Source organism: Parambassis ranga, chromosome 4 (assembly GCF_900634625.1).
Source record: "Parambassis ranga chromosome 4, fParRan2.1, whole genome shotgun sequence".
NCBI classification, from domain to species: domain Eukaryota; kingdom Metazoa; phylum Chordata; class Actinopteri; family Ambassidae; genus Parambassis; species Parambassis ranga.
The window spans coordinates 14763461-14791280 of NC_041025.1; the positions used below are offsets into that span (position 1 = coordinate 14763461).

The window sequence follows — 27820 nt, forward strand, 5'->3', positions numbered from 1 at the left end:
TCTATCTGTTACTTGCAGTGAAATAAAAATAAGTTCCCACACACTGACACTTCCTGTTGTGTAGTAATGACCATATGCCATGAAGGTTAGTAGTACATCGCAAAGGGGAAGCTAACTGAAACTTGTAATGTTGTATTTTGCTATTTTATTTGATAAACCTAATTTGAATAGCTTGTATCAAAAGTTTTACTTGTGACCTTTTCAATGTCCTTACTGAGAATGGGTGATTTGTTGAGGGAGTGTGAGCGTCAGAAGCCCTCCGCCCACAGAGAAGACATTCTCCTTCTGCATCTCTAAGCAGACTGTCATCCCTGGTCACCATCAGGTCTGTGCTTGCCCCAGTGAACATTCAACGCTGTCGGTGAGTTTGAGCTAAATTGAAAAAACCATCGACCGTTGACTGTACCCTGTGGCCAGCCTTTGTCACTCAGTGTCTCAAAAAAAAGAAGTATAACACATGCAGAAACCTGCACACAGGCGTAGGACAAGGAAACAAAAAGTCACCTGAAGAACACGGCCGTAACGTGCTTCCAAAACACAACAAAGGTCACAATCAACATTCATTGCTGTCGGTGGGTTTAACTGTGTGGAAGAGCTCACTGAACGATGAATGCAACTGTGTCCCAGATTTCATCCTGTCACAAAGGATAGTGTCACGATATGCTGATGATAGCATTATTTATTCCTCTGCCTGTCGCCCTCCAAGGCGACAGGCCACAACAACAGCCACACACGAATGCTAGGAAATGACAGGCAGCTCAGATTGCATTTGGGTCATGATGACTGCAGCATGAGAGGTATAAAGGTTAGTTATAGGAGTATTAAGAATTATGTGAGGAACAGTTAGGAAACTGATTACCTTTGAAGATTATTATACATGGCTTGTATGCATGTTGGGCTTTATAAATAGTTGTGGTAAATATCACATGAAATATAAACACCAAAAATGATACGATTAATATAGAATGACAAGTGACCTTTTTTAAAAATCATAATAAAAAAAGCGTTTTTTTTGTGCAAATGATAGATTTGCTATTTTTGTAATGTGTGTCATTTTATAACATGCTTGTTATTTGTTTTTATTTTGTCAGACCCAATAAAAATTACAAGGTTATATACCTATGACTGTCCTGTGACCTGTTTTTTTTTAAATAATACAGTATGCTATTATTTATTGTATTTTATTAAATAAACTGAAAGAACTTGGCGGGTCTCTAATTCTTAGAGAACATGTCAAAGTGGCAAAAATAAATCTCTTTATTAAAGTAAGTAAAACCTGCAACAGATCCAGGCTACATCATATGATGATGTATTATGTTTAAATGTAGTCAAGATAATTCAAACAGCTTTCAATTATTTGTTTAAATTGAATTTATATTTAATTGTAACATTATTAATATTTTACTGCAAGAAATTCTATTTGTTACAGTAAAATTATTATATGTCTCTCTCATTCTTGCCTAATTTCCTAATTTCAAATAAACCTGTTTATTTTGAGGTGCTAGTTTGTATGGATTTTTAAATGAGAAGAATATTTCTCTTTGATTTGTAGAGACTGGTGGGTGAGTCCGATTGACTGCTGTCAGGAAAGTACCTACATTTTATTTGAATAAAACACTGAAGAGAGCTGATTCTCTATTATAACTACTGCTTGACCAGCAAACATGAACTGTAACTGTGTAGCAGGAAAACCCCTCTTTACAGTCTAGTTTCAAACTGTGTAGTACACAGCTACAATTTAAAGCTTTTTAAAACAGCCTTACACAACAACATTACGTGACTGCCTACACTGCATATAACTTATTCAGCACATTTTAAAGATGGTTATCTGAAGAGACTAATTAGTAGAATGTGTGAAAACAGAAAAGCAATTACTAGGAAGAGATATGCGCCAATCCTGCCAGATAATTTGATGTGTCACTTAGGTCACAGAGCGTCAGGGCTGACAGCAATAGAGGACATTGGTTGTGCAGACCATGATGGTTGTCTAACCACTTGCTGTAGATGAAACTAAATGAGTCATGATAACAGTAATTAAAGACTGTTCCTACAAAATTCGGAACTCTTACTCATAACACACATGATTAATGCCCTAAATTGTTGAAATGAGGCCCTTGTTGACTAAAGTAGTAGACATTTGTTTCTGTTTTTAGAATTAAAATTAATTTAATGTAGTGAAGATGTTACTTTTTGAATTGCTATATGTGGAAATTAGGCTTAAATGCACCATACAGTGATATTATATTCAAAATAATTAAAATGACCTGTAACAGAGGAATGGTATTAAGACAAATTCTACACATTGAAGAGCTAAATCAATGACTTCGTTTGTCCACTAGAGGGACGCCAAAGAACAGGACATGAAAATGAACAAAAAACGAATTATTCAGTTCAGGTTTATATATTATATTTTTTGTACCTACATTACAAGAGAGCACAAGAAAAGAACTTTAATTATGTGTCAATTATGCTGCAAAAATGTTTAGATTTGTTTTCTTAGGCATGAAATCACACATGTAGTGAGTAGTAGGCTTTATTATATTTAAAGCAATCAAAACCTGACTTTTCTACACAGCTTCTGCATACTATGTTATTTTCAAACAACATTTTTCAGTCAATCTACAACAGTCTTGGGGATTGGGATATACAAAAATATACTTTTTCTTTTTGCAAGTTTTAGTAGAAATGCCTTTTTGTAATATAAAAAAAACAAATACAGCAGCTATGAGGTGCCTCATCAATGTAATACCCTGAGGAGATAATGAACACCTCTGAAGCTCACTGCCCTGGTCATTAATGTGTTGGAAGATGAGATGAGATGGAAATTCATTTATTTTATGAGCTAATAAAATTATGGAGATGGTGACACCAAATAACAGCTGTAAGATGCAGCACGCACATATCACAGATACATAAAATATAAATAACACAGCAGTTCTGCTATCGAGTTGGGAGGTCTGATGATCTTGTACATCCTAAATATAAAAAAACCTGCTGCACTTCTAAATTGACAGAGAAGTTATTAAATCAACTACTGAGTTTTTTTTTGCTAAACAACTAACAACTAGCAATGTAAACAAATCACATCGCATTTAAAAAACACACTGACAAAGCTTTCTATAAAGCCTATTCTGCTAAGCAAAACATTCTTTTAAGACTACCAAAGTAACCTGATTAAGTGTCACTATTTTAATACCGTATTGATCTACATATTAAATGTAGGATGTGACACTATCCGTTTTTTTTCCCTTATTTATTGTACTTCTCCATCTTTGTGAAATCATTATTTTTTTGTGATGGGCAGGTTAAATGAAATATTCACATTTTCTACATAGTTGTGTATTTCCCCCCCCCAACCGAAATGAAGCTAAGCTAATTGATAGTGTTCAAAGAATGTAAATATTTACAGAAAATGTCACACAGAGCTGGGTGATTGATCAAACTAGCCAACTCATGATATGTTACTTCTATCCCACAGGCTGTCACTGCCTTTAATGCTCCAGGGATCCTTCAGTAACAAATGCAATAACAAAAAATCCATTTACTTACAGATGTTAAAGAGATGTTAAAGAGTACCAAACCTGTAAAAAGCATATGCTAATTGTTCTTACTATTAAAAATGAATTTCAAAAACCTTAAACAATTCACCTAACAGTAATACAGATTTTAATTCATATTACCCAGCCCTAATGTGACATTTTTACTGTGTGAGCAATAGAGAAAGTTTTATTCTTACTAAGCCTTTTTTAAACAAAGGGAGTCCCCACTGAGATTGGGAATCTCTTTTTCATTTATAGCAGAAAGATAAATGCTCGAGAACAGCTCACCCAACTGTTAATCAGCAAAACAAAGGCCTGCTTTGCATTCTAAAGTAGTGGTTATTTTCTATTCTGTTTGTTGGCATTTTGCAGCTTTTTGCGCAGCCCTCTGGTGTGTGTCTTTACTGTCTGATGTCAGCAGGTCTGAGCTGCCTCTCACCCTCAGCCAAGAAGATCTGCATGGCCCGGTACAGCAGGTGGATGCCAAACTCCCGTTTCCTCCTTAGCTGCCAGTTGGACACTACACCGTAGAAATCCCCCCGTTTCTTATTGGTTAGCATCTTCAACCCTGGGACAATTGGAAAATGTTTCTGATTACTGACAGGCATGAGAATAATGCTGTCCAAGTGCGCAGCATTTGTGCAGGAAAACAGTTATGCAAATTCTTACACTGAACAAGCACATTACTCATTTGCATTTTCCTCATCTAAGGGTTTCCCTATAAGCAAGTCTTATTAAGTTAGAATGATACTTTATATGAATAATAATAGGCTGATATCTGTCAGGATTATGTAAGACCCTAGGAGGAAGCAGACAGGAATGGGTATTCACACTGGAGCTTTTTTGTGCTTATGTCCTTATTTCCTACTTCAAAGTTATCATCAATGCTGAGTTTCACCCTGTGTACTCACCGATGGCCTCCACCATGCAGGCCTCTCTCGTGTAAGCCTCCACTGGAATGACATTCTGGAAACAATGCAGAGAGATGACTCCCTGCTCAGCCTTCCACACCTGAAGGATGTGCTGCACTTTGGGGCACAGTTTCTGTCATTGAGAAGAAGAAGAGCTAGCATTTAACAAAAACTGCCTTTTTGTTTAATAAAACAGTAAGTGCTGCCTTACCTTGGAGGTCTTGTCCCCTGTATAGTACTCTAAAGCTTCATAAAGGTGACTGTATGGGCGGGAGCGTTTTCCTTTGCCCACATAAAAAATGGCATGGAGAAAAGTCTGGAAACACTCCTGTGTAGTCATGGTGCGACTGCGGTAGGGGAGGTTTTTGGTCACTCTTGATACAAAACAAAACAAATATGAATTATTTTCTTGAAGGTAAAAGGTCAAAAGGTTAAAGACCAAAACAGATGCTACTGAAAAACCTTGGGTCGAGCAGAAGGTAGTTGAAGCTGGACTTGATAATGCCCTCCCTCCACTTCCTGTTCTGATCCGGTTGGTCAAACTGCTGGCAAAAAGCCTGTTCATCCGCATGACAATCAGGCAGCCGGAAGGTCTGCAGGACCAGACACAATTCTGGACTATAACCTAAATCTATGAAAAAGAACAGAGATACAAAAGAAAAAATGTATCAATATACCTCATTTGTTCAGTGGTCCCAATCTACTCAGTGATTGTGAGCTTCGGTATCGAATATTTAGTTCCATTTTTTATTTTTATTTTTATAAAAATTAACAAGGCCATAACCACACAATCATTAATTTAAACGGGAACGCAATTCATAAGACAAACACAAAGTTTACAAACATTATCATTACTTTATCAAAGCTCAAGTTAAGTTAAATAAATAGCATAAGAGTTACCTCCTTGTGGCTTTTCTGACTGCTTCTGGGGATGTTGTGATTGGGAGCTTGCCTCCTGTAACATAATGCACAGCCTGCGCATGTATGTGGGCCTAGTGCGACTGCTGATGGGACCTGGACTCACCCCCAGCTCTACTAGCCTCAATCTCAACTCTTTGTCGGTCATCCCTCTGGTTTCTGGCAACAAATTGTTCCCACATTCATCGTTTTTCTCCTTCTGTGCCACCATCTGGGGTTTCTGATTCTCCTTTCCTTTGTTGCTCACCGTGTCTGTCTGCAAAGTACGCCAGTCATAAAGGATCGTCTCCTCGCTGCTTGTAGTACTTAGGCTGGAGCTGAGTGAGGTGTCTGCTGTAGGTGGGACGTGGGTCTCAATCAGTTTGTGGCCCTGCTCTGTATCAGTGTAGAGGTATTCCACTGGTTCGTCCATATCCTGTATGAACGGTCGCCCTCCGGGGGTGTATGACAGGTTAGCCAGGCTCTGTGGCCGGCGGTAGCTTGACAGCCTGCTCATGCTGTATCTTGGGGTACATCCAGTGCCTGGAGTGCAAGGAAGGTCAGAGTCTTCCCTGGACCTCCTAGGGGAAAAAGAGCTGGAAGATGTGGATGACCCAGAGCCTGCCTGGGAGATGCAGTCCTCAGTGATCCAGGCATCCTGAATTTCTAGATTAGCTGCCTGATCCTTATTGAGGGCATCCTTCACCTCTCCCTTTGTAGTTGTCTCATCTGCACTCGTTAGATCATCAGTCAAAAATCCCTTGCTTTCAGCAAGGTCTTGTTCTCGCAAGGCAAGAATAATTTCTGCAAGGTTTCTTTCATAAGCATCACCTGAATTGTCCTGGTTATTCTCTAGTGCAATTGTATCACACAAAGTCTGTGATTCTACAGCAGAATCTGGTATGCTCTTAGGAAGGATGACCGTATCAGCTTGGCTACTGCTGACACTGGATGCAGCTCTAAGAGTGCTACACTGTGTGTCCTGACATTCAGCAGGCAAGTAGTCTCCATCTGTGCCACTTTCTGAAATGGAGTGTGTAGAGCTGAGCGCATGTGGTGAGCTGTAGAAGTCCCCTCTGCTCTGAGTCCGGGGCGTCTGTCGACGTGTACGAAGCGGGGTAGGCAGCGTTTCTTCAAAGAGAGAAGACGTGAATAAAAGGCTCTCAGGGGTTTTGCTTGTTCTAAATGAGCAGCGACTCAACCTCGAGCGAGTCCTGCCTGTCACAAAAGGACTGGGTGTGAATGAAAGGTCACAGTTTTGTTCTGATGCATTAAAAGCATTTGATCTTGTGTCTTTAACAGTGTCCAAAGAACCATTACCAGCCTCCAACTGATCACTGTTTAAGTGTTCTACTAGTGACAAGGAGGGATTATCAAGTGTAATGGGTAAGGTCTCTATAGTTTTAGGATGTGAATCTAGTTTGGTCTCTGCTTGAACATGTGTGAGATTCTCGTCTTGCTTTGTAAATTTAGAATCAGTTCCTGTAGAAACTGCAGTCTTTTCTGATTCAGTCCCAGCAGAAGCCTCCTCTACTGCAGGGAGTAAAAGATGCCTGGGGTGCATGGAAGAATCCAGAGCACTGGTGTAATGGTCGCTCTCACAGCTACTATAATTACTGCTTCCAGTCCCACTGCTACTACTTTCAACACGGAAACACACTCGCTGTTCAGGCATATTTACCTTAGAGTCTTTTACACTGCCCCCCTCCTGTTCCTCATGACTATCTTCATAAGCAAAGCGACTTATGACTGTTTTCTCCAAGTCATCTTCTGCACCGCTTTCTCTACAGAAAACATAAACGTGATCTGGTGATGTGACATCGATGCCCTGCTTAGGTAAAAGTGTGGCCGTGCGTTCTGAATGCAGAAAACCAGAATACTCAGATAGGTCAAAGGTTAGGTTACTGGTGCACTGGCTGCCATCGACAGCAGGTTGCTGTTTAGCAGTTTCGGGACTGAAAACAGGGTAATATTCATCTACATCTCTGAAGCTCACACTCTTCCGAAGTGTTTGTCTGGATAAAAATGCTGGTAGAATGTCTCTCCTAGAGGGAGAGTTTCTGCCATCAGCTGTATTTGCATGTGAAGTGGAAAGAATATCATTCGCACATAAATCATCCTCTTGAAGAATTCCAGCTGCAGGTTGCACTGCTGACATGCGAGTGCTTGAAAGCATAGAAGGACCAGCAAGTCTATTATATGATGTTCTTCTGCAACTCGGTCTGCCATTAATGTTAGACAGGTTGAAAAATGATGAACGCCTTGTGCTGCTCAATGGAGCTTCACCAAAGTCGCTTATCATAGAAGAATGGGAACTGAAACTGTAGTCTGGCTCAAATTCGATGGACGTGTCTGTCTGGTCCGAGTACACAGCTGTGGAAAAAAAGTAAGCTATGAGACTAAAATCCCTTTTTCAAGACCACCCAGTAGCACAACCATGCATACACATGTAAACAATGTGCAAATATGCGATTATAAAAATGCCAGGGATTTAAAATTGTAACACTTGTTTGGCTTGTAAGCAGCACAATAACTGTGGAATTACAACGAGGTACTGATCTACGGGCATACAAATACAACAGAAAAACAATTACTTTGACATGCATTACATCACTATACAAATTTTAAATTAAACATCTACTACTCTGCTAATGCCTAATCTGAAGCTATCAAAGACAACAACAACATCTCACAGTATTGGAACTGAGGCAGGTCATCCTCCTCGGTGTCCACTGAGCTGGCCTGGAATTCTCGAAGGAGATGTGCACATTTTCGATTTTCCTGCTGTTCTGCAAGCTGCCTTGGTGTGTTTCCTTCCTGTACGAACATACATACATCCAAATAAAGTGAAACACAGATTAAAATGGTACATCTGGACAACAGACATTTTATGCAGTGGTGGAGAGGAGGACACTGAACAAACTGTTATCCATCATGGATAATTCCGACCACCCTCTCCTCCCTGTACTGGACAGACAACGGAGCGCCTTTTCCAAAATGCTGAATTACAATTGCACATTTTTGCTTCTGCGCCTATGTTTATTTTTTATCTTGCTGTAAATAATGTTTAATTTTTACCGTTAGAGGTATATTTTTTATTTTTTGGTATGCTTGAGTGACTGATTATGATTTCTTACATTGTCCTTAATGTTTGGGTTCCCTCCGTTTATTAAGAGCAGCTTGAGATTTTGATAACACCCCCACAGTGCGGCAACATGCAAAGGAGTCAGGCCCTCTGATGACCTGGGGGGTAAATACAACATTATACATAACATTCATGATACAAAATATTAACAGTGACAACAAATCTTGGCATCTTATTCTGCCACTTTAACGGTGTTATTTCGTTGTGTTTGTAACTCTACCTGATATTGGGATCCGCTCCATGTTGCAGCAACAATTTCAAGCAGCGTGTGTTCTTCTCACTCTCCTTGCCAACTGCCAAGTGTATTGCTGCCACCCCTTTACAACCCACCAGGTCAGGGCTGGCACCTTGCAAGAGAAGAAGCTGCACAGATCTGTCAAAGAAGAGATGTGTTTTACTTTCTGGCAAAATTGACCGGCTTAACTTCAATTTAAAAAGTGCGATTAGCAACGGATAAGCCAGGAGCTGCTGAACTAAATTTCATCGTGCCTTACATATTGACAATAAAGATTCTTAGGATATTGCAGTAAAGCAGCAAATCTTACAGTGCGCTACGATTTATAAAATCTGTATGTATTGTAATTTAGTATTTCCCGAGATTACCAGGAACAACTTTGTGATCAAGTAAACGCTGTACTACTATAGGCTACCATGAAGAATTACAGCAGGCTGAAGAAATCCTCATCAAATAGAAGCATTAAGACACACAAAACTAATAAAGCACTATGTGGGGAAAAATACATTCTCGAAATAACTAGTAACTGGCAAAATATGGCTAATGAGTTATAGAACAAGCATTTTTCCACGGAGTCAACATATCTGTCGCTTCTCATTCAAGACATGTCCGAGCAAATAAAGAGAAAGAGGGTTGAATATAACCTGGGATCTCCGTCGTTTACCGCTTTATACAGCTGACTCTCCAGTCGAGTCGTGTTTCGATCCATTGAGAACGTTTATTTGCAGAAAAAAAAGATGTTTGTATAACAATTACATTATGATCGGTATTTTCTAGATTAGCTCATTGATTAGCCGATTGCTGCAAGCTGCGGATAACTTCCAAATGCGGTTAGCGTTAGCTAAGGAAGCTAACAGTTGACGTAGCTGCAAAAACCTATTCATTACTTGTACACTTTGCACTACACTTGTATGTACTTCACCGTAAACAACTTAAAATAAAGTTTCACCAGTCACCAGCTACATGTTTATCTAAATATTTTGAATTTGCCTTGGAGCTGCGTCACTATTTTGATTAAACTTCCCTCCAAAGACGTAAAGCAGGGTTGCCAGATCTGAGTAACAAGTTTCCAGCCCCAGCTGAACGTAAAACCCACCCAATCTGGCAACACTGACGTAAGTCTATCAGTAGGCGGAAGTCGCGTCGACTCGCTTCTCTGAATGGACAAACTTGCACCAATCAGATGAGGCGTTGATTGTTAGCGTGTACCATAGGGTACGTCTTGTAATGGCCTTAATCAATACTTAAACACAATTTCTATCGAGTTTCACTCCTTTCTCTCTGTCTCTCCTGTTAAAGGCTTGGAGTAGGTACACTCAAATGCTTAATTATATGTGAATTACCCTGCAATAAATCTATGTAATAGAATGGAAATGTAATATGATGTTAGGTCACCTTGAAACATGAAAATCTTGACAATGATCAGTAATAATATAATACAATAAGGAAACTATTTATTAAAAAAAATATAAAATACACTATTTTTGATATAAACAAGATTATTGGTGTCATGTTTTCATAAGAAAATACAAATTACTTCCTGGTGTCAAAGTTGTGTAACCATATAACTCTGGAATGCACTCAGTAAAGTGAAAAGAATAATTTATTTTCAAAAAAAAGTCAAACAGCACAAATTCTTCAAAAGCTGTCATCTTAGACAGAGCAGAGGCTGAGGACAAGAAGGCCCACCAGAAGGAGCAGGAGGCTGGGGTTGACTGCTGCAGCATTGTTGGCTGGGTCGAGTTTGCAATCCACATAGGGCTCTATACAGGCAGCGTAGGCCATGACATGTGGGATGTAGCTCTGTTCCTGCACTCCATGGAAAAGGTGGGACATGGGGCCTTTAGCAAAAATGGCAACATCCTCGATACCATGTGTCTCTGAGTCCAGAGGAACAGGAGCCTGCTGACGGTAGTCATTACCCGCTGAAAGGAAACAGGATAAATGAGCATTATATTAGCTATTAGCTAAAAATGGGCAGATTGCAAACCTACAGTTCACACACAACTCCACAGATAACTCCTCTGTATATAACAACATTCTTTAGTAAGTATCCTGTTACACCACAAGATGGAGCTATTATGTTATCCACCTTTGTTATCCATCAGCATACACTTACATGAAATTGACTCATTCACATCTGGACGTGTCCCATTGACAATCTGGTATCCTGGTCCATTCCCATACACTGCAGTGGTGAAGTGCTTCTTGTCGTCAGCGAGACCACGGGACACCCCTGTAAAATCACAAGGCAAGGAGATGTATGAAGGAGAAATGATATTCATTATACACATTTTTTTTAAATTCCTTATTTACCTAGAACAGGATTTCCTCTGGCAGAATGCCCTCCAAAAGCAAAGACGTGGGAGTGGTCAGCAGTGACTACAGTCAGAGTGTCCAGTTCACTGGTGAGTTCAGCTGCCCGCCCGATCGCCCGATCAAACTCTACAGCTTCATAGAGAGCTCTTTTGGCCTTCCCTGCATGGTGACCATGGTCAATTCTCCCCCTTAAAAAATATTAACAAATAAGCATCACTACTAATCAGAAAATTATCATACATAGGTTAATTTCAAGATTAATTATTTGATTATAAGCTATGCATAGAAGAGGAACAGACAAAAGAAATTACACTTATCTTCCACAAAGAGAAAAAATCCCTTAGGGTTTTTGCTGAGAATCTGAATGGCTTTCTCTGTCATCTCTGTAAGAGACGGCTCGGTGTTGGGATTGCGGTCCAGCTCATAGCGGCAGTCTTTGGGCTCAAATAAACCTAAATATAGACAATAAAATTGCAAAGAACTTTCAGCATTAATCATGTTTGTAGAAATATTCCACATAACTGTATCTGGTGGATGGTTGTTCTGCTTACCCAGCAGAAAGTCTGTATTTCTAGGTATGACAGCGTCAAAATCAGCTTTATTCCAAACATATTTAGCTCTCTGTGGAAAATGACCAATAAAAGACACATGAATTAAAGGAAAAGTTAAAGTCTGTGTAATAAACAGACTCAAACATGAGACTACTTTACCTGTTTTCCATTAGCCCACTCTGAAATCAGATTTCTTCCATCACTACGGGTTCCTTTTTCTTTCGGATACTCTGGGTCCTGCTGGGTGTTGGGAAGCATGTACTGACGACCTCCACCAAGAATGACCTACATTCAAGTTTAAATTAAGGCTCATAGTTAAAGTTTGTCTTGAATACATTTTATCATGTGTCCAATAGACTTTATCACATGTAGTGAGCGAAGAGCCTATACCACAGAAATACCTTCATATTAGAGCTTACATTTATCTCTGTGTTGTAAACCAGCTGGTAAGCAATGTCACGGCAGCCATTTTGGCGAGCCTCAGAAGAGAGATCAGAGTCAGAATACCAGCCTCGGTCGGCAGAATGAGCGTACGATGCAGAGGGGGAGGCGTGCTGTACTCTGGTTGTAGTAACAACTCCAACCGATTTCCCTAAAATACACAAGATGGTCATCATAATGTAAACTCTTTATTTTTTGTAGCGGTCCATCTGTTACACAGGATGTCAAACATGTCATTTGAATGCTGGCCTACCGGCTTGCTTTGCACGGTGCAGAATAGATGTGACTTCGTTCCCAAAGGAGGCACTGCAGTTGTACCTCGGGGTGGCGGCTGTGAGACCCACGGTGCCGTAGTTGGCTTTTACGCCGCATAAGTATGCTGTTGCTGTGCCAGCACTGTCTGGCATCTGCTGGTCCACATTGTACGTCTGCAGGTACCAAATACAATAACACACATTAGCATTAACATTTATCATCTGGGGTGTTCTTCTCCACGGTGACTTACACTCAGAGGCACAGTTAAATTCTTGGGTGCATCATCATCATCACTAGCTATACTTCATCATGCATGATGTAAAACTGCATTTTCAGCTTGTTAGTGTGTTACAAAAGTCAGGGCCAGCTCAAGTCTTTATGGGGCCCTAAGCAAAATTTCATACCACCTCAGCATCAGATGCTTCATCATCCTATAGGCTGCACAGTGTGTAACTATCATTACCATAATGAGTAATTTGCTATTAATCAATGTTATTTTTTAAATATAAAATATATATTTTTATCATGGACTTTTGGTGCTCTTGGGGGCCCTAAGCGACCACATATTTTGCATATGCCTTGGGCCCTGACAGAAGTGCAACCAAAAACCAGAACTATTGAAGCTGCTTGGATGTAATATACATTTACTGTCTTCCTCGTAGTTTTGTGCCTCGCTCTCGCTCTCTCTCTGTCTCTTTACAGGTCTCAACACCCATGCTGACCTGGAGTCCGGTCTCTGAACTCTCCCTATAGGCCTACGTTGTCGGGGGCCACAAACACGATCCACTGAGCAGTTTCCAACTCACCCTGTGACCTCTCCTCTACTCTCCTTAGTCTGGCTCATACTGGTAATATCGTCTCATAATCCGTGTTTACTGTCTTACTCGTAGCTTTGTGCCTCTCTCTCCCTCTTTGCAGGTCTCAAGACCTGCATGCTGACCTGCAGTCCGGCCCCTGATCTCTCCTGTGCTCATTGACTTCACTAGCCCCTGCTGCTCTTCTTTGCTTCAAATTACTATGACTACTTATGGACTGACGATATATATAGATATCCATTATAATATAATCAGTTTCATCTTGCTGTCATGTTTGCTCTGTACTGTATCATGTTTGCTCCTCTCTCTCTCCTGCATCCTCTCTGTCCTGTTTCCCTCTTCTTCTCCTCCTCTACCCAGCCGACTAGCAGCAGGACTGGTTCCCCCTTAAGTTGACGGGTTCTGCACAAGGTTTCTTCCTCTTAAAGGGAGTTTTTCCTTGCCACAGTGCTCTTACGGGGGTTTGGGTTCTGGGTCACATGCTCTGAGTTTCTGTGAAGCGCTTTGAGGCAATTTCTGATTGTAAAATGCGCTATATAAATAAAATTGAATTGAATTGAATTGAATTGAATTGAATTGGAGGAGCAGCGAGCAGCTTCAACCTTCTGAATGAAAATAACCTGGATAATTGAGAATCTTCATCGACTAGTGCAACCAACCTGTCTTTCTCATCACTGCTTCACATCAAATTACTCTGAGATGATACCATGTGGAGAGTTTACATCATTGCTACCATTGTATTGATGCTTTTTATGAAAGCACGTGTGGAATCTTTCCTATAAGTATGTGCTGAATGTGTTGATCGTGCTGGCCTGACCTTAGATAGTGCCAGGTGTGTGAAGGTGTCCATAACCAGACTGGTCTCCTCCCCAGAATGCCCTGCCAACTGGCCTTTGAGGATCCGGGTAGCAGTCACAGTTGGTATCCCCATACCTGAAAGCAGGTAGAAACACACCTGTGTAGATAACATCTGCTGAGAAAGCACAAGGCTGCCATTATGCTCTGTGAAGCCTCATGTTCTGATATGAGATTTTGAAGGCCACTGACAGACATATGGGTATGTCACAACTGGAGGAACAAGCAAATACAATGTATTATGATGAATAATCCAGGGTTTGTTGTCCAACATACCCCAAATTTAAACATTCCTAGTGAAGTTTACTTTATGTAAAGATGCTAATATTTGGGGATTAATTAACATTTAAATATATAACTCATGCTGTGTAGTGTGTTGCCACATTAAAACCAAATATTTTTCGATTTGTTTTCCATAAACACATCAGTTATGGGGTTATTAAATGTTACTGATCAATCCCACACACTGATAACTTCTTAAATGTGCTGTCATCAGCATGTGTGTGGGTAGGAGTGGAGGCTGCTGTGACCATAAATCCATAATTCATACATACATTTATAATTTGTGCACTGGCGTTGCCAAATGAAGATCTTCAATCATGGAGAAAGTGAAAAGCAGCGACTTCTTTATCTGTGTGAGGTCTGGGGTCACGGCTAAGGCTTACATGTCATATAAGGGCAAATAGCAGCTTATTTATTTTTACTCAGGATAAGATATACAAGGAAATATTCCATAATTCAAAAAAGAAAAGAAAAGAAAAAAAAACACTTGTATTATAGAAAAGCTCTGTAGGGAAGACTCACCGTCTCCCAGGAAGAGGATGATGTTTTTGGCTTGGTGCACATTGGGCCGAACATTCAGGGCGGTGTGAAGAGCCTGCTTCCCTTTGTTCACCCAGTAGCTCGCATGGAGCTCTTCCTCTGTAAGCAGGATGAAACACAATATTATGTGTTTTATTTGTATGTTAGAAGTTCCACAAATAAATATTTTTGCAACACTGGTCAAAAAAGGTTCCCAAAAACACAACCCAATAAATAAACAGGATTATATTAATAACTAAAAACAATAGTAATGCATACTTTGCAATAAGAAACTGAAGCCTTACAAAAAAACGTGTTATATAAAACTAAGTGAAATCTAACAATAATAATACAAATACTAATAATAAATAATAATAATCACACATATAGCTGTTTTGTTTGTGTCACTATTTACAAGAATTGGAAGTTTAACAGGTGATCATATCACAGCCTCTCTGTTTCCCTGTGTCCCTGTATGTCTGCCATCTCTAAACATCACACACAATTTCTATTTACTTTTCTGCAGATACATTAAAGTTGTGATGTGTAACCGATCCTTACCTCGAACGCACAAAGTCCACTGCACTGAAAGGAGAATCAATAATCCAGTAAAAATGAGGCTATGTTTGCCCGTCATGGTGCTGACTATCTGTGATTTTCCTTTTAAAAGCTGACTACAAGAGCTCTTCTCTGCACACAGAAGTCCATTTATAGGTGCAGCAAGGAGCAAAGGGCACGTGGAGGAGCTTCACAACACCTGCACACACTCACACACACAGACCAGAAAAACAGGCAGCCAAATGCACACTTTGAGAATATAGAATGGGCACATTTCCAGTTCTAGTTGTTATACACTTTTTGATTAACTTACTGAAATTATTATTTTTGTTTTGATATGTTTTGGAAGAAATATGTATATATAGATACATACATAGTGTTTGGCAGTGCAATAAATGTAGAATGACAACAGAAAATGTGAATGAGAGTTATTAATTAAACTTATGTGACTCGATTACCTTCTTAGTTATTCATTAGTGACAGGTCAGCTGAAGTACGTCCTATCGGGTGAATGTTTACCAGCAGGAGCTTTAATGACTTTCCAATAGCCACTATGAATTCCAATTTATTAGCAATCATGATTACAGTATTTTTATATTATCTTGTATTATTTTTTTTTACTTGTACTGTAGACATTTATGGCTCACAGTTACGCAGGCCAAAGGTCACAATTCACCAAGCATTTATTTGAATTGGTCTGAATTACTTGTTGAGGTGAGACTGTGTGTGTACAGGTGTGTCAGTCTGAACATCTGTGCTTTTTTTAGCAGCGTGGTTTAAAAACTTCACCACTTGTATGTCAACTGGCCTTGCAGTGCAGACAAGGTAAAAATGTTTCTTGTCAGTATCAGCATAATATTACAGGAAAAGATTTAAAAAAAAAAAACTCCCAAAAGCTCAGACAAGTGCACTTAGCTACTGTAACCTTCATTTATTGTGCTAATATAGGATATGCAAAATAAGCCTAACATGTCAAGGGCATTTCAGATTACAGAGAGAGACAGACAAAAAAAGACATCGGTATTTGGCTGGTTCAGACATCAAAACGGCGTTGGTTCGGATAAAATCTTTGTTAAGGTTAAAGCTGTCCCAACTAAATGCCAACTTCAACAAGCTTCTCTGCCATTTGTCTTACTATCACAGTGACAAATCTTATCCATGTTTTACAAGTACTGTAGTTACACAGCCACAGGAGGGTGGTATAAAGACATAAAACTGACCACTACTGTCGTATCCTTCCACAGAAATAGGTAAAGTCCAGGAAAGGGGGACTGTTACAATCCAGTAACACAAAGAAGAGGTTTTCTCTCTAAGACAACTGCTTCACACGTGTATGGCAGGGCACAGGAGAGCCAGCTCCTTAAGGTCTACAATCAGCTGTCCACCTACTTCTGAGACAGTACATTCTAGACAGAAAACACAGATGGTTTAAATGAGAGATGAAAGACGAAGCTATTTGGAATCACTAAAGGGCGACCTGAGACATACATCTACAGACACCTTAACCCTTGTAAATAAATGACTTACCTGATGCTTTTGTTGTAATTAATAAAAAACCTGGCTTTTAAAAAATGGATTGAACGCACTCATAACAACATCATGTTTTTATGCTTACATGTTTGTAGAAAAAATGTATAAAAATACATTTATAGATCGCTTACAATATACATTCATGTAGAATCCAAATACATTACATATTGCATCAAGAGACAAAGTAACAAAACACCAGGAACCTACATATTTAATATAAAGAGTGACATACTGTATATAGAAAACTGAGAAGGAGGATCAGGATCTTTATGAGAAGTTATTGGTTGGCGTGGCACAGTGGATGATAGTTCATTCAGGTCATTTACTGCTGTGTGTCCAAAAAAGTGTCCAATGACCCTCAGGCTGTTTGTTTGTTTCGTTATGCTAGCCAAAGCCTAAGCACCAGTACAGAATGAGTGCTAAATCTGCACGGGAAATGGTTGCATTTTATACTATGCATGTGTACTAACCTTCAGTGCGTGCCTTATATTTTAAGCTTGCCTGTTAAGCATGCATAAAAGTGGCTATGAATAGATATGAATACAGTACTTTGGATCCCTGCATTTGATTGGCCAGCCTGTGTGCATACAGTGCATGTGTGTACAATGAGTGCATAGTGCATAGTCTGTTTGGCTGCATATATAGAATGCCATTGTGTGTAAGTGTGTGTTCTCAAATGTGTGTTTCTGAGGGTCATGTGAACAACCAGAGGAGGCTGAGCAGACTGAACAGGAGGCTCACAGGCGTGCTCACACACCCAGCTGAGGAACGGCTGTGGGGGTGAGGAGGGCAGTTTGTGTAGGGCTCCAAACAGGCCGCATAGGCCATGACGTGCGCCACGTAGTTCTGTTCCTTCACCCCGTGGAACAGGTGAGCCATGGGACCTTTGGCATAAATGGCTACATCCTCTCCGCCATGGGTCTCCGCATCCAGTGGGACTGCAGCCTGCTGCATGTACTCCTCATCATCTGGAGAGAAACAAGCAGAAAGTCACCAAATCCTTGGAACATCAACTGTAAATACAAAACACATGCTTTTAAAAACTCTATGTCACCATAAACTAACCCTAGTGTCAATCCACATTAACTTTACCCTTCACTGTGGGTTAAATTAACTCGATACAACATATGGTTTGCAACACAGAAACATCTGGGAAGTCATCCTTGAAAACAACTTGGAGAGAGGTCCAATTAGATGAATCATTTGTCTATAACATCCATTGTGGGCTTCAACCTATCAGTCTGCTTCTTCCACGGCAAGTAGTTCTTCATGGGAGATCATTTTAGTTTATGCAAGCGTGTGATCACACAATTTAAGAGTTCAATCACAAAAATTAAATACATTTCCTCATAATAACATCTAACAGTTGTTTTCAGCACTGCCATTACCAGACATTGCACGAATACCCTGCAGTCCTCTGTGGATAGCTTCAAGATTTCCACATAGATGTTTTTGTGGCTGTTTTACTCAATAAAATGGTGTTTAGCAAATTTTCTTCAATTTACCCATTTAAACTTAATTACAACATGTTTGAATCCCACAGGATAATTTCAATTTGTTGCAAACAATGCTGAAAATCAAGTACAATAATAAGTTATTTTAAAATTAAGATAATACAAACACAGTGTTATTTTTTGCAGTGTTTCTGCCACACAGTCTTGCAGTGTAATTGCATATTTATTTAAGGTGCCAGATGGGATGAGTGTGCAGGGAACCACTGTTACTAAAAATGATGCCAGTCCATTCAAAGAGACTAGGATGAGGTATTTCCAGCTTCAGGTATCATGCAATGACTAAAGTGAATGGGGCAGAACAAGAGGAGGAGGAGGAGGAGGAGGAAGAAGAGGAGGATGAGGATCATTGCGGGCCAATGTTCCACAAAGAAATGCAAATAACCCCTTTTAAAAGTACAGTTACACAAACACACCGAGGCCTGTGCAGAGAATTAAACAGAAGACAGAACAGAGGATGCCATAAACATAATAACTCCTCTCTGCTTTCCAGAGAAAAACACACACACACACAGGCATGAGTCAGCCATAACCACATCAGTTCAAGCTGTCTGTCTACACATCAGCACAGACGAGTGCCACATTTGAAAGAAATTAGTTTATACTCACAGTAATCCACCATTGTAATGTTCCCTCTGGATCCATTTACATGGACATAACCAGGACCATTGGCGTAAAGGATGCTGGTAAAGGGCATTTTGTCATCTGCTTTCTTTGGTGCCAGTCCTGAATGACAAACATATTGGCGGAAAAGTCAAAACATTGCTCATGCATATTTACATGGTGGAACAGGCTCTCATGTACTTTGAAACGAAACATGAAGGGGGCATTTAGCGTGCACCACAATCCTCTCATGTATTCCCTTTCATACATGAATATTCCAAAAGACGTCATTCAGGTCTAAATGGACTGTTTTCCACATCTTGTTTATAATTTGAATTTGAGTCATACCAAAGATGGGATTCCCTCGAGGTGTGTTGCCACCAAAAGTAAAAACATGTGAGTGATCAGCAGTGACCACAGTCAGTGTGTCAGATTCTCTGGTGAGATGTGCGGCGCGTTGAATGGCACCGTCAAACATCACAGCTTCTGTCAGTGCCAGTTTGGCAATGCCGTCATGGTGGCCGTGATCGATTCTCCCTCGTAACAAAGGACAACAGGAGGATTTTAGAACTGAGTCCACAATGCTACATAAGAACATGCAAGTAAGAGGATTATTTCTTTGGTACTCATCTTCTACAAACAGGAAGTATCCTTTGGGATTCTTCCTGAGGATTTGAATGGCTTTTTCTGTCATCTCAACAATGGATGGGTCGCGCGAGGTATTCCGGAAAACCTCAAACCTCATGTCCTTGGGCTCAAACAGACCTGGAATTTTACACAAAAGGAATAGCAAATATGATCGGCAGCAGGAGAGAACAATGCTGAGACATTCAAAAGGGACAGCTTTAAAATACACAAAGAAAGATATGCAAGAATGATACAAGTGGGCTGAACAGTCGTGTATGAGCTATGTCTGAGATTAGGGGCTCCATCCTCAAAGGCAGCATTTGAAGTTTGTATCACAGCTGGGAAATGCAACTGTTTGTACTTAACCTGTAATGCCATAATACACACTCTGGTACACACATGGCATAATTACACAGAAGAGCTGAATGGAAAGGGCTCGATTTTAAATACCCAATTGCTAGCATTTAGAAAAGCATCCATGCTTTATACATCCCAGGGTGGTACATTTCACTGTTACAGCACCAACATACAGGCAGTCAGCATACTCAACACAGACCTCTAAATGTAAAGAGAACAGTATAAACATTATGACAGTATGACAACAGGATGATAAGGGCAGCTACATGTGTATTACTGACATACGCATCACCACAGCCAAGAACCTGCCCTTCAGTTTTTATTGCTGTAGTAAAGAGTGATAATGCTGTCAATCTACAGTGCACCATCAGGAGTTCTCCACATGGCTGTAAAGATGAAAGCTAAGTTAACTGGACGCACTGGTTGTAAGCCCCTGAGAAGGTTACATATCTCATTTTATTTACAGTGTCTGCTGGTTTTATGCTGCAGTGAGTTCATATTCACCTGCTTATCAGACTGCATGTTTGTGTTAACATATCTACTGTATACATATATATATATATACACTCACCCATGAGACGGTCGGTTGTTTTTACATTTATCTCATCAAATTCCTTCCTGTGCCAGACATAGTGTGATTTCTTGTTCTGAAATACAAAAAAAATAAAGAGAATATTTGTGAGAAAATGGATTTAAATGAAGTAGGAAATACCTCACAATGATCTTACAGGTTTAGCTTTAAGCCAAACGTCAATGAGGTTCCGTCTGTCTTTTCGGTCCCCCTTGCGAGAGCTGGAGGTTGGATACTCTGGGTCTTGGGTGCCTTTTGGTGTCATGTACATCCTGCCTCCTCCCAGGATCACCTTAAAAGGGCACCAGATAGACATTAAAGAGTGTATAAGGTATTTTTGTGCACTCACTGCAAATCATCTTCTGACTGTACGACCAAAAGTAAACAGAACTGTCCAACTTCAATAAGGAAATGTGCATAAATCCAGCCAAAATCAGATTTGAGAAACTAAATAATACCTCAATATACGCAATAGTTAACCCAAAAATATGAGCAAGGAAAACATTTAACAATAGATAAAGGTTTAGGACTCAATCCAAAATTGTTCCCTAAAAAATATCAGATCAAAGTCCTTCAGCACTCATTGGACTTCACAAATGACTCATATGATAATAACCTTCCTCATTTACTCTCAAGCAACTTGTTGGACTCCGCTTCTGTGTCACTAAGAAGGATCATATTTAGTATTACATGATTCAGGAAGCCCTGCACATGGTTAAAAAAAGGCACATTCATACATCAATGTCAACGTTGGTGACCAGCTGGGTGGCAATATCAACACAACCCTGTCGGCGGGCACTCGAAGGAAGATCTGCATCACTGTACCAGCTGCGGCTGACGGAGTGGGCATAGGCGGCGGCAGGGGAGGCATGCTGGACACGAGTGGTGGTCACTATGCCCACTGATTTACCTGGAAAACACAAAGTCAAACACAAATTGGAGCTAAGCTACTGATTAAAATAAACAGGGTGGAGGAAGCTCAGTGGCACCTCATTTAACCTTGCCCACTGAGATACTAGTACCTCTCTTGGGTTGGGTATAGGGGGAGGAGGTGTACAAATAATAAAGGATCTTTTGGAAAGGTCATAAATAAAATCAATGTGTAATTTGTCACACATGCCTCATCAGAATGAGTTGATATGTTTGTGTGTCCTTATCTGAACTTTGAACTATAACTGGTGACCCTTAAGTAGTAGAGAGAACAAGCTTATCAGATAATTGTTTTATTCTTCATATTTAATTGGTTGTTGCACAAGATAAAGCTGTTCTTCAAACTGGTCGACCTTTTCATTACATATCACACCCAAACTAGTTTACCTTGTGCTTTAGCACGTCGTAGCACTGAGAAGACCTCGTTGCCGAAGGTGGTGTTACACTCGTATGCCACTGCGTTGGCACTGAGTCCTATTGTCTTAGCATTGGCTTTCACCCCACAGTGGTAGGCTGTGGCCGTGCTGGCGCTGTCTGCTACCTGCTTATCCACGCTGTAGGTCTGAGGAGTAAAAACACAAACAATGAAAGATACAGCAGCAAATAGCAAAAGGGAAAATGTACAAATTGCACAAAAAGTGAGCGAGTGTGAACATTTTCTGAATTCACTGCATTGTATAAAATGAACTATGCAAAGATAATCTGTTACTCAGGTAGCAGATCCTTGTGGGAAAGAAGTCTGTCTTTCAGCATAGACACTAAAGTCCCTTTAAATACTCCCTATACTCCCTCATTCTCTAAATCACACATAAGATACAATAATTTAGGGATTACCTTTAGCCAGTATTCTCAATCTGACTTTGAGTCTGTGTGTTTCTTGCAGAGCATCAGCGTTTTCACTCGCAGTGTTGATTTAAACTAAATCCTTTAAAACTTTTCACACAAAGGTTTGAGGGCTGTGGTGGGGGGTGGGTGGAGGGGGGTAGAACAAGATGTAGCATGTTAAGGTAACAAAGCCTGTAAAAAAAAATGGACACATAACCCCTGAGACAACTTTCCTCATACTCTGGTATTGATCTGTGGTTTCTCTTTGTCTTTTGCTTCTTCTCTCCATTTATCAAACTGTATTGATTTACCAGGCAACCACAGATCCATTTAAGGATGTATTTGCATGCACAAGCATAGAAATACATGCTTCTTTCTCTCCCTCACTTTCTCTTTCTCACACAATCTAGGAGTGTGTATGTGTGTGTGTGTGTGGTGAGGCAATTCAAAGGTCAAAGTGCAACAACATGATAAATGAGTCTATGGTCTGTTTTTGTTTTCTCAGCTGTTCTACATTTTATAAAATGGAAGTTTTTTTAAATGTAAATTGCTAATAAAAAGTTATCATTAATAAAAACTATAATAAAATCAAACTAGAATAAATGGACAGAGCTGTTTACTTATAAAATAGGAACCTTTATTCCAACATCAGGCATCAATTTAGACTCTAATTCTAGAGGGAAAAAAGAAATTTAGCTTAAGGAATCTAATAATCATAATGATTTTTTTCATTAGCCACAGAAATGGTGTTTTCATTAGCTTAGAATGAGGCGACATCAACGTATGGAGAGGATATACTACCAGAAACCTGCTATTAAGAGATGTTAAAAAGACCATCCTACACACTTTGAACAACAGGGACCTATAGATTGGTAATGTGTGTTATCACCTTAGACAGGGCCACATATGGGAAGGTGTCCATAGCCAGCATTGTTTCTTCCCCAGACCCGCCCTCCATCTGACCTCGCAGGATTCGAGCTGCTGACACCGTGGACACGCCCATTCCTGCAAGGCAAAAAATGAAGCTTCACTCTTTTAATATACTGATAATGAATAACAATAGTAAATAATGCAATATTTGATACACCAGTACATAAATATGTATGTTGTGCTAGCAGCCAGGCAGTTGCTGCCTGTCCAGACCAAAACAATTCCAGAACAGGAATAATAAAATGTGTCTGCTAGCATAGCTTGGACTGGAACTGTCATATTGGGTAAAACATTTGATTCGATCATAATCTAAGCAAACAAACTGAAAGCATGTGCATGCAAGTCCATTAACATCAAGTGAACCCACAAAGAGACTGGGCATTTAAAGCAGTGGTTTTCTAGGGGAACCACATTTTCTAACAAAGTCATCATACAAATCAACACTGACTACACTCAGACACTGCTGGTAGAACATACATAACCTACTCTACATATTAGTGAAATCATTTTCTTTTGTAAAGCACGTACAATATCTGTTTTGTCTTTTAAGTTTCTAGTTACATGTCATAAAGTAAGAAAAAAGACCATGTTCTGGAAAACCTTGCCCTGGCCACCCCAGACATGGGACTAAATAAGGTTGATTTAGATCAGATATTGTAGTTGTTTGTTAATTCTGAGTGGTGAATCTTCAAAGTGACACCCACAGCACAAGTTTCTGACCACCAGGTTTGATAAGTCCTACACACAGGAAATAAGAAGTGAATGTTGCCAGGACAAAAACAAAAGAACAAAAGAACAAAACAGGAGCTGATGGTGCCAAAAATGAAACAATGTGCCAACAAAGAAGACCATTAACAAAGAAACACTGGAGCCAACAATGAACTCTGCCTTCTAGTGTTCCCCGCATTTCCTTATAGCTGGTTGGAAACTACTCAGCTGTGCAAGAGAGCCTAGCCCTGTGTCTCTGTGACATTAAGTCACAACTTGAGACAACAGCCACGTTGGAGCTTTGTATATACACATTTTTGTGTATACATATATACTGAGGGATGTCGACATTGTCCTGTACTGACCTGTAGTGGCAGTGTGGTCCCAACACAGTGTGTTGGTCTCAACTTCCTGGCCCACTGTGGTGTCTCTTTATTTCTACGCAGTATCAACACACACAAAAACAACATGTCCTCATGAACAAATGCCAAAGTAGGTCAATAATGGTTACGCTTAAGCTAACGCAATACATCATTATCTTGTCCGACGTCTGGACACAGGACTGATACAGTTGTGGGTACATACAGATTCACTCAGGAGTCTGAGGTTTGAGTCTCCCTGACACTGCAGGCTGCGTTGTTTTCACCCGGTATTAAAACACAAAAATTCAGAACATTAAACGCATTCTACAGAACTGTTCCCATTGTATGGTTGCCAATTTTAGCTACCATCCAAATGAGTCCGCCGCCCCCCATGAACACATGTGGGCAGAGAATTATGCCTGATTGTTCCATTTTTATGAATTTAATACTTACCTCATGCTACGTTTTCCTGGTGAGGACCACTTGGATACATATCCAACCCAAAAAAGGGAAGTTATGCATATAAATCACAGAGGTTCCCAAAGAGGTTATTTCAAATGCATACAGTCAGCTGTGTGAATAATGCGCATACACCATATATGCAAATGCCTTCTAAGGACAAAAGTCCAGTTAACACATTCAGACAGGGTTTTCTCAGTAAAACCAATATGACTTAAAAGTATCATGTCATCAGTATTTGGAAAATTGACCAAAAAAGACACAGGAACCTTGCTGTAGACATTTTGACACATCTATGTCAGTACAGACTGTATGTAAAGTTGCTTTTTTAATAATAGCATGGACCTACCATCGCCGAGAAACAGGATGATGTTCTTGGCCCGGTGCTCTCGGGGCCGGAGTTTCAGTGCAGCATCCAGTGTTGCTCTTGCTTGTGCATCCCAATAGGCTGGCTCCTTCTCAAGTTCATACAGCACTGCCTCATAGAAACACACAGATCGTCAAGGGGCATTGTGGAGGGATGTGGACAGATCTTACAGGTAAAAAGAGAAGGTGTGATATTGACTGCTAAGTGTGTATTGTTGCGGCAGTGCTTTGAGGCTGAGAAGCTTCAAGTGTGTGCATAGGTGCACACGTTCATCTCTTTGCCTTTCCAGATACGTTGACACATATTTGACACAGCTTTGGGATAAAAAAAGAAAGGGGGTTCATCAAGAGGTGTCAAAAAGACAAAAACAACCAAGAAGACCCTTTGGTTTCTTTCCATTCATGCCCACAGAGAGGCTCACAGTGAAAAAAAAAGTGAAAAAAAGAAACTTTCAGCCACACATCAAAACATCAGAAAGACAAACAGTCCATCCCAGAGTTCACACAAACAGGTAGACACAGGCAAAAATATACTGACACAAGCTTTTGTTCATTTACACTTACTGACTTGCAATTACACCTACACACCTGAGTTTGTACTCAGTGCAGTTCAAGTTCTGTAAAACGGTCTGTCCTCATTCACTCGTCCTTTCCCAGGTTGAGGTTACCTGCTTTCATTTGTCTGCCCACAAAGTGCTACTAATATCCCAGCCTCAGGCAGCAGTAATAACTGCGCTGTCTCCTCACCTTGGCTGTCCATAGCAGCCCGGGCCACAGCCATCAGGATGGGGCCCAGAAGGATACCCAGAAGTTTTGGGGCCCTGCAGTGTGGCGTCAGCATCTCTAATCCACACAATCTGGAGGCTGGTTACGTTGACACAGCCAGCGTTCAGAGCAGCAAAACGCACAGGCACAAGCAGAGAGCGTGTGTGTGTGGCTGCTGAGACCTCCGGCCCTGCCTTTATAAAGCCCCGCTGGGTGTGTAGTAAGGAAGGGCTCACGCCAGCTCATAGGCTTAGAGCTACAAAAGAGGGAAGGGAGAATGTGTGAGAAGGAGGAAGAGCCAGGGGAGAGAAAGAAAAAAAGAGAGGCTGGGACCACACAAGATTCATGGAGCATCACGGCCCCTCTACTCACTTTGATTCCTGAAAATTCACCAGCCTGGTTTTATTGTTTAAAAGGTTTGTTTGCCATCCGTTCACTGGCTCCACCACTCTGATAGAGATTCAAGTGGTTCTTTGATGTGGTAAATGTGTAATGGGTCTTTTTATGCAGCAGTCCCTTTAACAGAGAGAAAGAAAAAAAAAACGTCTACCCAATTTGTGTTGGCATCCATCATGATACAAATCATAGCTGTGTCTTTTTCCATTTCTCTCCCCCCTGTACCCTTGAAAAACAGTCCAAGAGAAGACAGGGAACAACTTCCAACCTATTCCTGAGGATATCATGATTCGGTCTTGATGTGCTCTGGTGTTCATGTCAGGAAAGTGATTCATATTTCCTTTTCTCTCCCCCCTCTGAGTTTTTGCATTTTAAAAGACCCCAATATTTTCCCTCACTCACCAAGTCAACTTGGCTGGTTTTTCCATGGGAAGTCAAGCATTTTTCTTCTGTGAGGTAGTGGAGCCAGCCTGCAGAATGAAAACGTCTTCTACGCAAACACAACAGTTAATGTGTGAAATGAGGTGAGTTGGGCCAACTTTGTTCCACGCGGCCAGAAAAAAAGTCAAATTCCTGGTGAACAGCTATTGCCTTACGAACCCACGAGGCTGAATCCCGTTACAATTCAGAGGTCTGGAAGACCTCTCTGCTGTCTGCCAACCATGCACTCAACCACTGCCAACAGGGGTTTGCTGTTAGTCACATGTGCCTAATCAAGGCTGCAATAAAATCATAGCAGCAATCTGGGTAAAGAGGCCTCACATGATGTGGCCCACACTGCATGAACTGGAAATACCAGCGGCGGTGCGCAAAAGCGAGAAAAAAACTAGTGCAGGCATGCCTTTCTGTTCAGTTGTTATGGGTTTGCCCCAGAGAAAAAGTCAAGTTTATGTTGGGAAAGTTAAACTAGTTACGTGCAAGATGAGTGTTAAAAACCTGGTGGCTGTTTTAGGTCTCAGCATGGATCATCCATCTACCAAAAGGTGTTTTTGTTGGCTGATTAAATGGCAAGATTGAATGTTCATGGAAACATTGCGAACAACCTCCATGTGAATTAACAACAGATCTCTGAATTAAAGCTACCATCAAGGCGTACAGTCACATTTTACAAACAATATTAGGCCTAAAGGTTGTCTAGTCTGCATTTTTCAGTCTAAAACTTGTAGCATTCTTAGCATAGCAGCTAGCTTGGGTAGTACAAAGCTATTTCCATGATGTGCAATATGTTTTTGGACAGTTTTATTTGCACTCAATTACACTATATATAGGCGTTTAAATGTCTGGAAACTTTTAACCACTGAGAACAAGCTCCCAGCTGTATAAGCAGGTATAGCATGTGTTTTTTTTCTGCTGACAGTTCTCATTTAAGATGATTTGTTGCAATTTTATTTCCATTTATGTACTGGAAATACTTTAATGTGATGCTGGGAGAGATAAAAATAAAAAACACACCATAAGTGTAACTCATAGCAGCACTTGAATTCATTTTGAAAAGGTACTTTTAGAGTTGATACCTAAAGAGGCTAAACCTGGCTTATTTATAAGGGCAGGGAAAACA

The 27820-nt window shown here is 40.3% G+C and overlaps 3 protein-coding genes across 4 annotated transcripts; all 3 read right to left on the bottom strand.

Annotated features, from left to right (window-relative positions):
* Positions 1 to 2638: 2638 nt before the first annotated feature.
* LOC114435159 (uncharacterized) lies at positions 2639 to 9741 on the bottom strand. Its single transcript, XM_028404765.1, has 9 exons — positions 9372 to 9741; positions 8713 to 8865; positions 8485 to 8590; positions 8041 to 8164; positions 5351 to 7720; positions 4913 to 5081; positions 4662 to 4824; positions 4451 to 4583; positions 2639 to 4107 (listed from the first exon to the last, which is right to left on the bottom strand). Exons 1-9 carry the CDS (start codon positions 9434 to 9436, stop codon positions 3941 to 3943), a joined length of 3450 nt encoding a protein of 1149 aa, XP_028260566.1. The 5' UTR covers positions 9437 to 9741; the 3' UTR covers positions 2639 to 3940.
* A 571-nt stretch (positions 9742 to 10312) lies between these two features.
* Positions 10313 to 15466, bottom strand: LOC114434443 (intestinal-type alkaline phosphatase-like). Of its 2 annotated transcripts, none has more exons than XM_028403700.1 (11): positions 15326 to 15466; positions 14768 to 14884; positions 13926 to 14041; positions 12292 to 12466; positions 12017 to 12189; positions 11757 to 11882; positions 11598 to 11667; positions 11364 to 11498; positions 11044 to 11235; positions 10847 to 10963; positions 10313 to 10652 (listed from the first exon to the last, which is right to left on the bottom strand). In XM_028403700.1, the coding sequence occupies exons 1-11, from the start codon at positions 15399 to 15401 to the stop codon at positions 10381 to 10383; spliced, it is 1569 nt and encodes a 522-aa protein (XP_028259501.1). In that variant the 5' UTR covers positions 15402 to 15466; the 3' UTR covers positions 10313 to 10380. The 2 variants fall into 2 exon arrangements, with proteins under 2 accessions (XP_028259501.1, XP_028259502.1); XM_028403701.1 differs by lacking the exon at positions 15326 to 15466 and adding an exon at positions 15180 to 15263.
* Positions 15467 to 17465: 1999 nt separating this feature from the next.
* LOC114434480 (alkaline phosphatase-like) lies at positions 17466 to 26020 on the bottom strand. The gene is made up of 11 exons (XM_028403762.1): positions 25849 to 26020; positions 25085 to 25210; positions 23166 to 23281; positions 21839 to 22013; positions 21259 to 21431; positions 20679 to 20813; positions 20522 to 20597; positions 19597 to 19731; positions 19315 to 19506; positions 18973 to 19089; positions 17466 to 17820 (listed from the first exon to the last, which is right to left on the bottom strand). The coding sequence occupies exons 1-11, from the start codon at positions 25940 to 25942 to the stop codon at positions 17546 to 17548; spliced, it is 1614 nt and encodes a 537-aa protein (XP_028259563.1). The 5' UTR covers positions 25943 to 26020; the 3' UTR covers positions 17466 to 17545.
* Positions 26021 to 27820: the final 1800 nt, after the last annotated feature.

Coding starts and splice junctions, on each gene's coding strand:
- LOC114435159 (XM_028404765.1), bottom strand. CDS start 9,436: ATGGATCGAAACACGACTCGACTGGAGAGTCAGCTGTATAAAGCGGTA. Junction 8,591..8,712: donor GGAGCGGATCCCAATATCAG/GTAGAGTTACAA, acceptor TTTACCCCCCAG/GTCATCAGAGGGCCTGACTC. Junction 4,825..4,912: donor TACCTTCTGCTCGACCCAAG/GTTTTTCAGTAG, acceptor TTTTGTATCAAG/AGTGACCAAAAACCTCCCCT.
- LOC114434443 (XM_028403700.1), bottom strand. CDS start 15,401: ATGACGGGCAAACATAGCCTCATTTTTACTGGATTATTGATTCTCCTT. Junction 14,885..15,325: donor GTGGACTTTGTGCGTTCGAG/GTAAGGATCGGT, acceptor TCCTGCTTACAG/AGGAAGAGCTCCATGCGAGC. Junction 10,653..10,846: donor TGTGAATGAGTCAATTTCAT/GTAAGTGTATGC, acceptor GTTTCCTTTCAG/CGGGTAATGACTACCGTCAG.
- LOC114434480 (XM_028403762.1), bottom strand. CDS start 25,942: ATGCTGACGCCACACTGCAGGGCCCCAAAACTTCTGGGTATCCTTCTG. Junction 23,282..25,084: donor CATCCTGTTTCTCGGCGATG/GTAGGTCCATGC, acceptor TTTGCCTTGCAG/GAATGGGCGTGTCCACGGTG. Junction 19,732..20,521: donor AACAACCGACCGTCTCATGG/GTGAGTGTATAT, acceptor GTAAAATTCCAG/GTCTGTTTGAGCCCAAGGAC.